Source organism: Watersipora subatra, chromosome 9, assembly GCF_963576615.1.
Source record: "Watersipora subatra chromosome 9, tzWatSuba1.1, whole genome shotgun sequence".
NCBI lineage: Eukaryota > Metazoa > Bryozoa > Gymnolaemata > Cheilostomatida > Watersiporidae > Watersipora > Watersipora subatra.
In genome coordinates this window covers 29523554-29538511 of record NC_088716.1, presented here as the reverse complement: position 1 = coordinate 29538511, position 14958 = coordinate 29523554, and the positions used below count along the sequence as shown (strand labels likewise).

Genomic DNA, 14958 nt, shown 5'->3' with positions numbered 1-14958 from the left:
TTTCCGACGTTGATTCCGTGTTGAATCAACGTCGGAACGTTGAATGTTTAAAACGTCTTAAAATTGTTTTTACTAAACGTATACGTTGTCTTAGCTAAAAAAAACTATTAATCGTTTGACCTAAACACAGAATACGTGTGTACATTCAATAAGTATCCATTCAAAAAGCGTGAGTGATATACAATGTACCGTTAAACCTCGTAAAACTTTTAATTGAACTGCCTCGGAGTGTTGCTCTTAACGAATCCCAGGTAAAGTAAGGGATTTTTCTTTGGTAACTTTTTCTTGAAGTTGCATAAACTTCAAGAAAAGTCGGCAAAATTGATCGTGGGTAAAACGCTCAAAAGAAAAAGATGTCTTTTCTTTTGAGCATTTCAATAACGATCAAGTTTTGCCAATGTCAATCTAAAAAAACGTCCTGGCAATAACATCACCTCAAACAACAAACCAATCTCAAGTGATAGAAAAATCTCTATACTTTTTGATAAAAACGTTTTAAACTTTACATTAGAAGCATTTAATTTGAAACAAGCCATTTGTGCTTTTGATTTATATTATAGTTTGCATATGTACATGTATCTACTAATAAATAAGTAAATACATGGACTTGTGACAGTGCTCTGATAACTTGAACGCTCTGATAATTCGAACACTTTTGCTCGGTCCCTTGAAGTTCGAGTTATCCATGTTTGACTGTATATATATATTCAAATAAATTGTGAAGTGTCCCTGCCTTGTGACCTGTTTTATGTCCAGTTTAAAGAAGAAGAACATCTCCAACTTACTCTTCTATGTAGGTTACTATGCACATAAGCATATGTATATATATTTGCTAGAAAAATGCTTCAACTGTCAGAGTATGGCAGCAGACGTTGTGTGCAAGAAGTGTGATGACACCTATTTATGCCAGCCATGCTTCGACAGTGTCCACAACTCTCGCGTGCTCGCTTCACACAAGGCACTCGCTGTCGCTGACAAAAATAAAGGAGATTTCTCACTATTGGAAACTTTGGTAACTATGTTTAGTGTGAAAATCTCTACCGTTTGTAAGGTCTTTCAAGATTGCTTAACTGATTTCAGCACCAAAACTATGAGAGACTTTGTGAACATTTTTATCTCTACCTCTTGTAAGGCTTTTCAAGATTGCTTAACTGATTTCAGCACCAAAAGTTATGAGAGACTTTGTGAACATTTTTCAGAATGTAACACCGTAAAATGACCTCCCGTTTTACAGGTAAATGGAAACTGTTATGAACACCCTAGTAAAAGCAAGGAATACTTTTGTGAGCAGTGTTCTCAGGCTATGTGTGGCGACTGCGCCATCTTAGGTGGTCACTCAAGTCATTCGGTCAACCGTTTAGATGTTGTCAATCAGAAGCTGGTCCCGAAGTTGAAGGAGACTCGGAGACATGCTAGCATAGCTGTTGATCTCTCGGAGCAGAGCAAAAAGGTAGAAGAGTAGCTCTGCTATGTATGCTATGATACCACTTACAACAGCCCTCATTTATATCATATGACTCAAATCAAGGCAGTTCACAAGATATATATTATGACTCAACTCAAGGCAGTCCACAAGTTATATATTATGACTTAACTCAAGGCAGTCCACATATTATATTATATATATATTATGACTCAACTCAAGGCAGCCCACCTGTTATATTATATATATTATGACTCAACTCAATGTAGCCCACCTGTTATATTATACATATTATGACTCAGCTCAATGTAGCTCACCTGTTATACTAAATATATTATGACTCAACTCAAGGCAGTCCACATGTTATATTATATATATTATTACTCAACTCAATGTAGCCCACCTGTTATATTATATATATTATGACTCAGCTTAATGTAGCTCACCTGTTATACTAAATATATCATGTTATGCAGGAGAGTACTTGTTTCAAGTGACTTTGAATCATGGATAGTTTAAAAGTTTAAAATGTAGACCTTGTATTTTTTTGCTTGAAAGAATTACTACGAATGCTTAGAAAATTTAACTGTTTTGCTCTTGAAGAAAATACTCAAAGAAAGATCTGGTAGTGCAGATGGGTTTTCTTCCACAGCAAATCTTGATAAGATAGAAGAAGTCTTTCTACGGCTACATGCCATGCTTCAATTGAAGCAGCACGAATTAGAAAAGAAGGTGAGTAGATACCTCTCTATCATTTGTCCTAAGGTATAATCAACAGAATATCAATATTAGATACCTCTCTATCATTTGTCTTAAGGTATAATCAACAGAATATCAATATTAGATATCTCTCTATAATTTATCCTAAGGTGTAATAGAGTTGTCTTTCCTTTTTTCGATTCGGTCGTACGAAGCAAACTGAATTAATATGAGTAGTAAATAAAATTTACTAATTAAATAAATTAATGAGTAAATTTAATTAGTAAACGAGTAGTAAATTAACATTTACTGCCAATGGAAGGTCAAGTGAACGTTTGTCTTTTCCGGCCACGTAGACAATTGTTACTGCGTTTTACCTACTAAATTTCTACTTCAAAAAGGTAAGTACTTCTCATTCAATGTTTTATTGTCTATGAATTGCCACATCTCTATTGAAAACTTTGCATTTGCCACGGTTGGCGATCGTTAACATGTTTATTTCCTTCTGCGGCTGAGTTACTTGTTTTCAGCTACGAGTACTACAGCTACTACAGAACTTGCACTGGTACTGCTACTGCGTTTTATCTACTAAATTTCTATTTTAAAAAGGTAAGTACTTCTCATTCAATGTTGTATTGCCTATGAATTGCCACATTTCCACTTCTTAAAAACGTTGCATTTGCCGCTGTTGATGATACTAAACATGTTCATTTCCTTCCGCAGCTGAGTTGGTTTTATTTTTTCTAGCTACGAGTACTACAGCTACTAGAGAACTTGCATGGGTACTCCGAGCCTTGCGATAGGCGACGGTGAGAAGAAAGAGAGCAGGGTATATTACAAAAATGCGCACCATTTAATTCACTTTTAGAAATGCTCCCGATTGAAAATATACCTCAAATAACCTAAAAAACAAAATTTTTACCAATTAAAACGCTCACCTTTTGAAGCAGTACAATGCCTCCCAAAAAGCCTAATGCCAAAATGCAAGAACAGATTGATTCCCATAGAGAAAGAGACCGAATTCATAAAGCAGCTGCTGGAAGTGCAAAGACTACTGAGCCGACCCAGCAGCGACTCAAATGGCTCAGAGCAGCTGCTACAGCTGCCAGACATGCAGAAACTACTGAACAGATGCAGCGGCGACAAGTACATGATGCACTAGCTACAGCAGCTGCTCGGCGAGCTTAATTTCCAGAGCAGATGCAACGGTGACAACAGCAAGATGCACCAACTACTGCAGCTGCTCGGCTAGCTGTACGTTGCCTGCTCAAAAGTAGGTGCAAGCCGAAAACTGTTTGTTCATACACCCTACAGAAAAACAAAAAATGTTGTCTATCCACAAGTGTTGCCTTGAATTAACATTGTGTTATTGTTATGTCATGCTATGTTCTGCTATACCTACATATTATCCACATGCACCATTTTCTAACATATCTTTCAGTATATACATGCATATATTTTCATGCATTCCTTTTCCTTATTGTATCTCATAAAAATGCTATCATGTTGGCATCGTTTTATTATTGTAAGGTGCTAGTGCTGTATCTGCCTTGACATCATACTGTCTGTAGTGTTATACATGTAAATTTTACTGATAGTAAATTTTATCAACACAACCACATTACTGTTACACTGTTTGTATATACCATGTCAAAACACAGGCTATAGACGAAGAACTGGTGAGCCCTGATTAGTGTTTTAAGCATGTAGGAGTCTCCATTCAATAAATGCTGGTGATAGCAAAATACTTTGTAGAATTTCTTAAAACATCAAAAATTTTCAATATTGCCAGTTTGTAGCAATGTCAATTTTATTATCAGCTCTCTGTACAAAAATAGGACAACTCCAATTTGAGTGGTTTGAGACTGATGCATTGTAGACTAGCTGTCAAACTCATTGCATATTTCCATTGTTCTCCCCAACATTATTGACATGTATGCCTGCATATGTGTATGCAGTCTGATCAGGGCAACAATTTCAGTAAACTGCATATTTGGAGCTGTTTTACAGTATGAAAGATAACTCTCAATAAACCTCTTGCTGTACGTGAATCTATTCCCGTAGACTGCAGCTAATGCAGCTAGTTAGATATAAATAGCACTAAGCCTGTTTTAATTGGCTGGTTACATACAGTGAACTAATCTTATACTGATTGGTTCCTTACCTCAAATCCGCCACCAAACCAATTTTCGGATATGTTTGTTTTAATTCCACGTAGCTAGCAGGTTCTGACCTATCACTGATCATTCAATGATCAATTGTATTTATCATCACTGATCAATAATATTTATTTCTTAGTGCTGATCAATTTGCTTTTTAGCATCCCTCTTAATTTTTAAATGGAGTTATGCAGTTCTGTCTAGTCTATTAGCCTCTATAGCTTGATCTACGCACTTCATAATATTTTACCTAGAATGGCCCCAGTTCTCGCACCGGCACCTACATGTATATGGAGGGGAAGTATAGTATCTGTATTGGCAAAGGCCATTATTTTCCTTAAAATAATCTCTAATGGTACTTTCTATACATCAAATATTGAGCATGGAGTATTTTAGTCTACCAGACTAACTGAGATCATAAGCTTCAAGTTTCTATCACTCATCTACATGTAGTTAATTCTGATTCCTGATCAACATAGCTGATAAGCTTTAGCCAGGATGCAAGTAGTAGCCGTTGCATATTCCATTTACTAGGAAAATACATGTAAGTGTGTAATACTTCTGTTTACGAGCTTCATGTAACCAATTTGAGCAGACGATATATAAGGCCAGTTATCATCTCCTGACAATATCTTGTCTCCTCTCCATTGATTGTGTTGCCAAGCTATTTTCTTCCTCCTACTATTTTATATACATTGAATCTTTAAGCTTGTATAAATAATTATGACCTTGAAGATTGTTTAATGAAATAGTTCTGTGTAAACCATATTGTAGGGTCTATTTAACAGACACTGTTCTCATCTCAGTTTGCTAGCCAATATAAGCTAGCGTGTTTTATTTATTTTTTATAATGTTATATAAAAGGGTCTTCTCACAGAGAGAGCTGCAATACTAAAAGTATTTACTAATTACAAATCACATAGAGTGATTTTTTCTGAATGTGTTTGTACTACACACTATTTGAATATACTTTGAATATATTTATATCTTTTATAGGTATAAACAAATTTTAACAAATAAGTGTATATACTTGTTAAGCATATACTTATTTACTTAACTAGCTGCATATATGTAATGTGTATACTTGTGTATAAAATTTATATATACATATACAATTGTATGTATATATAAAATATACGTATATTTTCTGTCGTAAAATAAGCACTTATCCTTGCTAGACAGAAGATCTTGATTGGAATCTGAAGCGAATTGGTTTTTAATATGAACAAGTAGATAGGATTGGTACGTGGATCAGCCGGTGCATTTGAATTGAAATATTTCTTATTTTCCCTGTCCTCTGGCATGTTACATAAATGTGCAATTTCTTGGCAACAACCACTCACTGCTTGTCATAAACCATATCTATGGTTGGTTGATATTAATCTTATCATTATTCAGCTCATCTACAGCTTGTACCTTGCAGGTTCACAAGGCAAGTGGAAGTAGTACGCATCTTCTTGAGGCTTTTCAAGAACAAGCTCTCCAAACTAGTGTACAAATGCAAAGTCTGGTCAGAGGTATGTATCAGATAGATGCCAGGACTATATATATTATATTGTATGTAAAATGTTTATATTAATAAACATAAATTTTGAATCAAATCGGATATTATGTTTTCAAGTTTTAATCTTTGGTTTTAAATTTATGTCTGGTAATACAATGCTTCATTGACAAGCTCAGATAATCCTAAAGCAAAGTGTTGGAGACAGCGTTGAAGCAGTACTGATGCTTCATGCTTTTAGTGTCATCACCGCATGCTAGCTTTTGCCTATCCTACAATTTTTTAAGTCTATTTTCTAGTCCTGTTAAGTCCTCAGCTATTAAGTCCACAAGTGCAAAGTCCAACTGAATTTTCAAAATAATATTAACCTGCGGAGGCTTGGGGAGAATTAGAATCATATATATTCCTGACTGTTCAGCTGTTGCACCTGTTTGTAGAAATCGATCGACTTCTTTCGAATCCAATGTATGAGCGTAGCTGTGACTTCCAGGAGTTTCTCTCTAAGGCGGAGGAGTTGCTGAAACAGCCTTGCCACTTTGTCATCAACAGCCCTAGTACTCACTCTAATGTTGATATAAAAATTAATGAGGATATGCTAAGCAAACTTTCTAGCATAGTGTCAGTCTCGGTAGAATCGACACCTGTCAACAGGTATCTCTGCACTCTTTTTCCATCTAATATATTTAGTACACTCGTGCAATATTAGGACCTGCTAGATGGTTGGGTCTGGTCTCAAACAGTAAAGAATATTCAAAATGTTTCTATTGCGTTGATGATGCGTATTTGGAGTTGTGTACACATTGAGTCACCTGGTGATAAGTGTCACCTGGTGATAAGTGTCACCTGGTGATAAGTGTCTAAATGGACATTCGCGTGTTGCGGATTAACATTAGCGCTTTGTTAAAAAAGACAAGGATTTCTACGTCAGAGGTCATAGCAGCGCAATCAGAACTGCTGATATTAAAAAAAGAGTGACTAAAGTGTGGAAAATGCATGTAATGAAATAGCTTGCCCAGCATTTTATTGCTCATAAATATGTATAACATTTTATTAATTTTTTACCTCGCGGGTTATTTGCAAGAATTTGTTTCCATCTTTGGCAAGCATAAAATATTTGACTAAAACTTGCTAGTAGTAAAACTAACTTGACTTGTGGGTTTCTGTTCTTTTCATCTTGTTGATGATGAAAACTTGTGGATTCACCGTATCATGGAAACATGGTGATTGATGGAGTGTAACTGACCAGCTGCCACCTGTGTATTCTAGTCACTGTAGTCTATACTCTCTACCGGAAGTAGCAAGCTGGCTGTACTATTTAGGTGTTTTAATGTTTGTGGCCTTATATTTCCACATGACTTCTACAGCGAATAACGCCAAGTTTCTCTTTAGAAATTCCTAAACTGATTGTGGACATGCTAAGAGTTTCTCCTATCCTTTGTGATGAAAGCTAAATATATGTTTTAACAGTATATTTCTTACCCATCTCTATGCTAAATAATATATCCTAAAGGTTGACTTGCAACAAAATTCACATTACAGCTATTTGGTATCAAAAGATTCACCATGTCTTACTCTGTTGTGTTGTAGGTGCAAAATATGCGGAAATGTGATTACAAGCTCTTAAAAGTTTAAAAACGATCAGTTAATCGCAGCCATCACGAAACTGCCATAGATTAGATCTCTTTTCAAAATGGCTCAAATGTGATGTAGTTGTACAAGATGGTTTCTGTTTACACTTTCACGCAACATCATTTGTCAAAATGTTTTCACAAATATACTTCACGCATTCAATAAAAACCATGTCTATTGTTCTTACGCGTCTATTTCATCATCATTGTAATGTTGTCATTTTGAGCACTGATATCTCAAAACCTATCGTAAAAATTCGTTTAATTTTTAAACGTAGTACGAAGGAATGCATATCATCCCTCTGATAAACATGACGAGCCTGCTGGTCACCATTGATTGTCGAAAAATGCTGCAGAAATTATTCGCGCTGTTTGGCAGGAAGTATGGGTCACATGATCAGATTACGACTAGACGATTAGACCAAGCCGAAACAAAACTGTAAACTAGCGAGCGTCCATATTTGGTAAGGGCTCTTCGGTAAAACCCGAAGCAAGTCAGACTTTGTATAATAAATTTGAATGGTTGAAAGAGCTTGTTTTCTTTTGCATTCACGTTTTTTATAGTTTACACAGTGTAACTTCTATGTATGAAATTAATTTGTTTTTAGACCTGCTCCGCCTGTCACCTGCTCTGCCTGTTACAAATTGAATCAAATAATACAATAATCAATAATCTACAATAATATTTGCTATAATAAGAGCAATGTTTGTCCTTCGAAGCCACGGTTAGATATTAGGAAGCAATATTGCATCGCATGGGATTTGAACTTGGATATTCGAACTCGAAGCATGCCAGGCGACTAAGCCAGGCGACTAAAGGTAGGGCCACACGAGACAAAATTCTCACGAAATCGGCAAAATTTGGACGAAACGATTCATACAAATTGACATTTGGACGAATTCGTCCATCGTTGGTTGCGCACGATGAACGAATCCTGAATTGGACGAAACGTGAGAAATTTCTACGAATCGTTGTTTGATTGGTCGGTTGAAAAGGTTAGTTGAATGTTGAAGGTCGTTTTCTTTTGCGCATGTTTGTACTGAAGCAAATGACTGAAACGGAATCGGCTTCAATTTATCACTGCGTTCTGATTGGCTAGTTGAAAGTTAGTTTCGTATGAATCCGTGGTGGGGAAACTCCGTGTGGCATGTCAGAAATTTCATACAAATGGAATTTCCCAGATTAGTTGAACTTACACGATACGTGTGGCCTTACCTTAAGCCAGGCGACTAAGCCAGGCGACTAGGCCAGGCGACTAAGCCAGGCGACTAAGCCAGGCGACTAGGCCAGGCGACTAAGCCAGGCACGCTATCATCGGCAATGTTGCATTTTGAAATTGTTGTGTAGATAGTTGTTACACCTGACGATATCTCACGGTACACCGAACTACCAGGGTGCTAGTAGTACAAATTACTTCAAGTGTAAAGTGTTTGTTCATTTTGTAGATTGTAAGTATACGTTTGAGTGAAGTCTTAATACCACCTCGTCTAATTTAATGGTGTGTGTCGAGTATTGCCATAATTGCATTATTCAATTTTTCAAAATTTCAATTCAATCAAAAAATCTGATTTTTTTGTAGGTATGAGATGAAGAGCATAGCTGACATGCCAGAGAGTGAGTTTGAGTCTTGTCTCACCGTCCAACCCTGTAATGTGGCACCTTTTCTACATCAGTCTTCATCATCAGCCGTTCAAAATGTGAATAGTAGTAGTACGCAGGTAGTTGTCAGTCATAGCCCATAGTCGTGCATTAGTTTAAGTTAAGTTCCTTATTATAAATTATATTGTTGAGTTTCTGTTATCTTAAGTTGAAAACACACTAGGCGATATTTATCGCGATATCACTAGATATCACGATATGCGCTAGAACTCGTTCAGCGAGCTCCTACAGAGCGATAACGCTAGACATTCTCATCACAACTTTAACGCTAGCGAGATGCATTTCGATTGGTTAGTGTTTCCCCAGAATTCAATTTTATTGGGGGTAATTATTTCTTATCGATGTTCACCAACGTATAGCAGCAACATTTTACTATTCTGTTACGATTGAAACATCATCAGAACGAACACTTAATTGTTCATAACTTTAATGAAAGCACTCCCAGTCATGTACACCATAACAAACAAAAATTACAAAAATCTGAGTTGAGAACCAACATTTAAAGTCAATCGTTGTGCAGGTTGACCATCTTGAGAATAGTAAATATTTAGTATATTAAATATCGAAAAAACTACTACAAAATAATATACATGTATGTATGAAAATCGTAAAATATTACAGTTAAAAATACAAGAATCGTTTTTTCTTATGTCTTGTAGTGTACAATCCGGGAAAGTGAGATAGGTTTAATAACAAAAGCGGAAGTTGTTTACGTTGTTGCCGAGATGACCCCATATTGACTTACCTCAATTTATTAACAACTTCGAAGAAACTAATGATACGGAATTTTATTGGCAGTTTGTGAGAGTGCCCATTATAGGTATCGTTTGCTAGGGAATCACTCAAGTGTGTTTATGCTCACGCCAACGATATCTTTCCGCCCTCCTCATGACGCTCGCGGTAAAATCGCCTAGTGTGTTTGGACCTTTATACCAGCCATCGTGCATAAGGTTATTACATTATTACAACAAGAGACTAGATTAAAGTGTATAAGAACAGTGAAACGTGCAGTTTGATTAGTTCGAATTTGCTACTTTCACTGCACTGTATTAGAGCATGTCAGAATATTAATATATTTTTGTGGTCTAGCTTTGTTAAAGCTCACAAAACATTTACAAATAGTTTTAATAACAAACTTTTACCCACCTGTAAACTTGTTTGTTTTAGCTACCACTCGTTACAGCTTTCTCTCGTCAGTCCTCACGTATGTCTGTCAGCAGCGAAAACTGTTTTGAGGTGGGACGACCCACCCACCAGTTAGGACCGCCCACTCACGAGTTTGGTCCGCCCACTCACGAGTTTGGTCCGCCCACTCATGAGTTTGGTCCGCCCACTCACGAGTTTTTTCCACCTCACTGGAGTCAGCCTCCTCGCATGCCGCCAGCTTTTGAAGACAACTTTGGACGTGGGACAACTTCAGGTGCTATGCATCATATCTTGACGATTTTTTTAGCTGAATGGGTAGAGATTCTGACGTAACCGGAATTTCTGTATAGTAATGCTGTTATTTAAGTGCTTTTCCAAAAAGTTGTTTGCAAAGTGGTAGAGTTTATTTATAAAGTGCAGACTGTAGGCGACATACCTATGGTTTCAGCAGCAGGATAACATAATTTTTAAGGATATTTTATTGCCACTCCAATGATGAGTTATACCCACTCCAAGGATATATTATAGCCACTCCAATGATGTGTTATAGCCACTCCAAGGATGTGTTATAACCACTCCAAGGATATGTTATAGCCACTCTAAGGATATGCTATAGCCACTCCAAGGATGTTTTAGCCACTCCAAGGATATGTTCTAGCCACTCTAAGGATATGCTATGGCCACTCCAAGGATGTGTTATAGCCACTCTAAGGATATGTTATAGCCACTCCAAGGATATGTTCTAGACACTCCAAGGATGTGTTAAAACTAATATCGAGCATCAATGACCAGTCTTAACTCTATATAACAATCTCTAGAAAATATAAGTTTATGCCATCACAGGTGTAAAAGCTCATTTCTGTTTACTCTAGGTCTTTAGTATGTGTCAGATCAACAGTTTCACTTGACAAACCAGCAATATTAGTGAGGCTGGTAAACCATTGTCTAACAATATAATCAACTCCTTCCTATTGGTCTTATCTGTTCTTGTACATATTGGTGGGTGCTTCTTCCAGCAGGTGGTGCCAGCTACAACTCAGACCATGATGTGAAGATAAGAGCTCAGGAGGCATATATTCCAGATTATTCTGACTGTTATAAAAGTTTTCAATATCCTCCAGATGACTCTATTGTGCCATACAATAGTCTTCCCCACTCTCAGCTATATAGTAGTCCACCGCGACCTAACAGAGGCCATAGCTTTGGTCAAGATTCAAGGATTAGCTATAATTTTGAGAACCATGAGAAGGTAACTCCTGGTAGTTTGTATCATTAGCGGTCTTCTTCGATAGCCATCTCTATCATCGATACACAAGAACTAGTTTCTGGTGTATGTCTTGAATACCTGTAGGAAACTGTTAGGTTATATTAAACATGTTGCCTGCGTATTTACATACATGTACTTGTTTTATTAAAAGCTTTGCGTTCCATAAACTCCCAAATTTTCTATTGCTTCTCTAGGAATTGTATATGTCAATTGTCCTTGCATGAAGATGTTCTTGGTGCATGAAAAATACAAGATGCATTTCTCAGTTTTTGTGACTCGAGAGGCTGATTTGTTCACCAGAGCTGTTGTGCGGGTACCGACATTTATTGGTCTTTCAAGACTCCCGCTTGCTGTAACTTTTATGCTCGAATTGTTTGATGAACTTTTACTATGACAACATCTTCATGCAGCGATAGCTCATTGGTATTCTATAAAGCTCCCTGTATGCTAGACAACTGACTACCTGCGATTAGATTTTAGCTGGTTTCTAAGTCGAGATCATTTAGCAATGTAAACAAGGACATTGGCTGATAAAACAAACAAATGTTTAGATTAGTGCAAAGGCTAGGTTGTCATAAAATAAGGTTGCATGTACGTATGTGAGCAAAATCTCCCAGATTTGTGACACAAATAGCAGTGTGATATCAGGTTCTAACAGTATACTTTTTATGTTTCCAAGTTGAAAAATAATATAGTAATTGATAAATAATTGGATAAAATAAATGATAGCAATGTAAGTACTTTTTCCATTCATGGCCGCAACAATATTTCACAAATATGTCATATTATTTAAAAATACTTTCAAAACCGATTTAGTGTCCGATAAAAACAAAATTCTCAAATGCTCAGTTTGTAGCAAATTCAAATTGCAAAATCATAAACAAGTCGCTTATCTGTAAACAGAAGTTAACATCATATTTGTTTGCAGATATAATAATCACAATTAAATATACACAGAGATGGTGCAAGGCGCCTCTACTTCTTTGCGGTTTTTCTCTATTTATTTCAATCTGCCTGATTAGGCTCCACCTTCCAGCCGGGTGCCCGGTTGATCTTGTGATGGTCCGTGCCAGTTGGTTGCCTTGTCATCTGGCAGTGTTACCTATCCGAGCTGGCCCGGCCTCAAGTATTCTGCTTCCTACCACATTCCTATCACGTCTGCTCATAGCCAGTTTAATCGAGTTGTTTTTTTGAAAAACCTACTCCAAAAACATTGTGTTTCTTTACATTAATATTGCACAACCAATTGTTAGTCAGCTCAACTGTACGCTCATGAGCAGAGGTCACAAGAAGATATCGTCTTTGGGAGCAGAGACTTCAGATTGGCTGATCAACACTTCAACATGCAACCAACCTGCCCTCCTGTAGTCTCACCTCCTCATCAGGTGAGCAATGCTTCGCTTTTTTGTCTCACTGCAGCTGATCAGTTTTTACAATTACAATGCAGTAGATGCCCATATACCCTAAATTCCAATTAACGTAAACAAATTGTGTAAATTTATTACCTCGCATTACATAAGAATTTGCATATAACATCAAGTATCAAATCCGCGCAAGTTCTCAAATTCAATTTCAATATGTGAGATACCTGACGAATATCTCAATGGGATGGAGCACCTAGATTAAAGCTAAATAAAACTAGGTTACCCTGTATTGAAAGTGGAGATAACTCCCATAACCCTTGAAGGTCGTTTGGCTCCATCGCTTATTAGAGACCTTTGTTTTCTTGTTGTAGATGGTGAAGCCAAAAGTTAAAGTCATGGCAATCGGTAGAGGAAGAGGGGCACCGACAGCTACAGTTAGACCACGAAAGCCACAGGGTTCCGCACAACAGCGTACTGCAGTCCCGAATAAAAAGCCTCTTTACATGCACCCACCGGCCGCTATAACTGGTGAGTGCTTGAGAGTAGCTACTAAGCCTTCTCAGATATTCCCAGCGGATGCATACTCGGCAAGTTTTATTGACATGGAAATAAATGTGTCCTACAACCATAGGGTGGTGAAATATTTACTATAATAAGAGCCGTGTCTGGCCATCTGTCAAAAGCCACGTTTAGAGGTTAGGAAAAGATTACTTTCAATGGGATTCGATCTCTTAACTTTCTGCTTGGAAGGCCAACTTGCTACCACCTGCACCAATCAAATAATGCCATAAGGTACTTTTGAATAGCTTTGCTGTTACTTATCTTATCTGCTATATTGGCACACTTGACAATCTCTCATGTCACATGACTGCTAGGGTTTTAGTTTATATAGAAAGAGTTTGTTGAAAACTGTAGAGATCGTTATCCCCTGCTAGTTTACATAGGAAATTTCGTCTCACGTAATTTCAATGGTGCCAGAGGCTTTAAAAGATCATCAACCTTTCAACCTATGAATGACGAACTTATGGTACAATAATTTGCTACAGTTTTTTAATTACTGCAGATACCTGGTTAATAAATGAGTTTTATTAAAATTTCAAATAGGTTGGGTGTCCGACCAGCTGAACTTGTTAAAAAGGTAAACAACTGCTTATTAAAGGCAATTTTTATTAGAGGTTTGGAAGTGCGCTTCTCACAATTGCTCAGAAACCTGCTAGAGCAGGTTTCTGTTGTGACAAAGTGTTATCAATATATCTGTTCCAGTAAAATGCTCCAACTTTGGTCAAAAAATGACACTTTTAACAGTTTTAAATAATGGTTACACTCTTGAGTATGTTTATGGCCATTCATTCATTTTGGTTTTCAATTATGTTCACAGTAAGTATAGTTCAAGTATTAAATAGAGTGATTCTCCGAGACATCTCTTTCTCTCTTGCAGACGGTCATTCCAACAATGACTGTCCTATGGTTGAGGCTATATCACTGACTTCCATTAAAGACAGAGAACTATGTTATTCTAATAGATTTTGCTACAAGAGTGTTTCCATAGAATACCATAAACATGTCCTACTGGTCTGTAGGACATGTTTGTACCTGTTGTACATGTACAACTAGTACTTTCCAATGGTATTACCTCTCACTCATAAAACCTTGCGATTTCCAAGATCAACAGACGTTCCACATTTCTAATTTGCAATACCGAATTGCGTTATATCGCAAATCGTCTGTTTCGATATATGATAATATTATTATGTAACACAGCCTTGAAAATTTTTCTTAAGATGTATTTGTATGTTTTAATTTAAAATGGAACTGTTTTGTGTTTGTATTAATTACAAGCATTTATTTCATGAATGTCTGTGTGCATGGAAGACCATGGAATGAGAGTATTATAAGACTAGAAGGCCGTGCGTTTTAGTTCCAGTATCACTCACTCTGAAAATCATCAGATGTGAGATAAATCAACATTACACAACTATATTGTTTAAACGATTGGCGATAATCTCTTTAAATTGTGGCAATTTTTCAATCATCTACCTTGTAAATCACCGCTAAACAATTCAATTTCAATTCAAATTCGCGATGTGTCGCCATATTATGATTGTGTAAAA

The 14958-nt window shown here is 36.8% G+C and overlaps 1 protein-coding gene across 3 annotated transcripts in view; it reads left to right on the top strand.

Moving 5' to 3' along the window:
• LOC137403784 (uncharacterized) overlaps nucleotides 1–14958 on the top strand; it is a 47417-nt gene that overhangs the window by 3202 nt on the left and 29257 nt on the right. Inside the window, exons 2-11 of one of the 3 annotated variants that reach the window (XM_068089826.1) lie at nucleotides 837–1012; nucleotides 1235–1450; nucleotides 2027–2155; nucleotides 5705–5798; nucleotides 6220–6433; nucleotides 8991–9108; nucleotides 10238–10490; nucleotides 11233–11465; nucleotides 12737–12868; nucleotides 13219–13375. In XM_068089826.1, coding sequence (XP_067945927.1) covers nucleotides 860–1012; nucleotides 1235–1450; nucleotides 2027–2155; nucleotides 5705–5798; nucleotides 6220–6433; nucleotides 8991–9108; nucleotides 10238–10490; nucleotides 11233–11465; nucleotides 12737–12868; nucleotides 13219–13375 — 1699 coding nt within the window. In that variant the 5' untranslated portion in view covers nucleotides 837–859. Of the gene's footprint in view, nucleotides 1–836; nucleotides 1013–1234; nucleotides 1451–2026; nucleotides 2156–5704; nucleotides 5799–6219; nucleotides 6434–8990; nucleotides 9130–10237; nucleotides 10491–11232; nucleotides 11466–12736; nucleotides 12869–13218; nucleotides 13376–14958 lie in introns of all 3 variants that reach the window. The other 2 variants (XM_068089823.1, XM_068089822.1) reach the window with 2 other exon arrangements.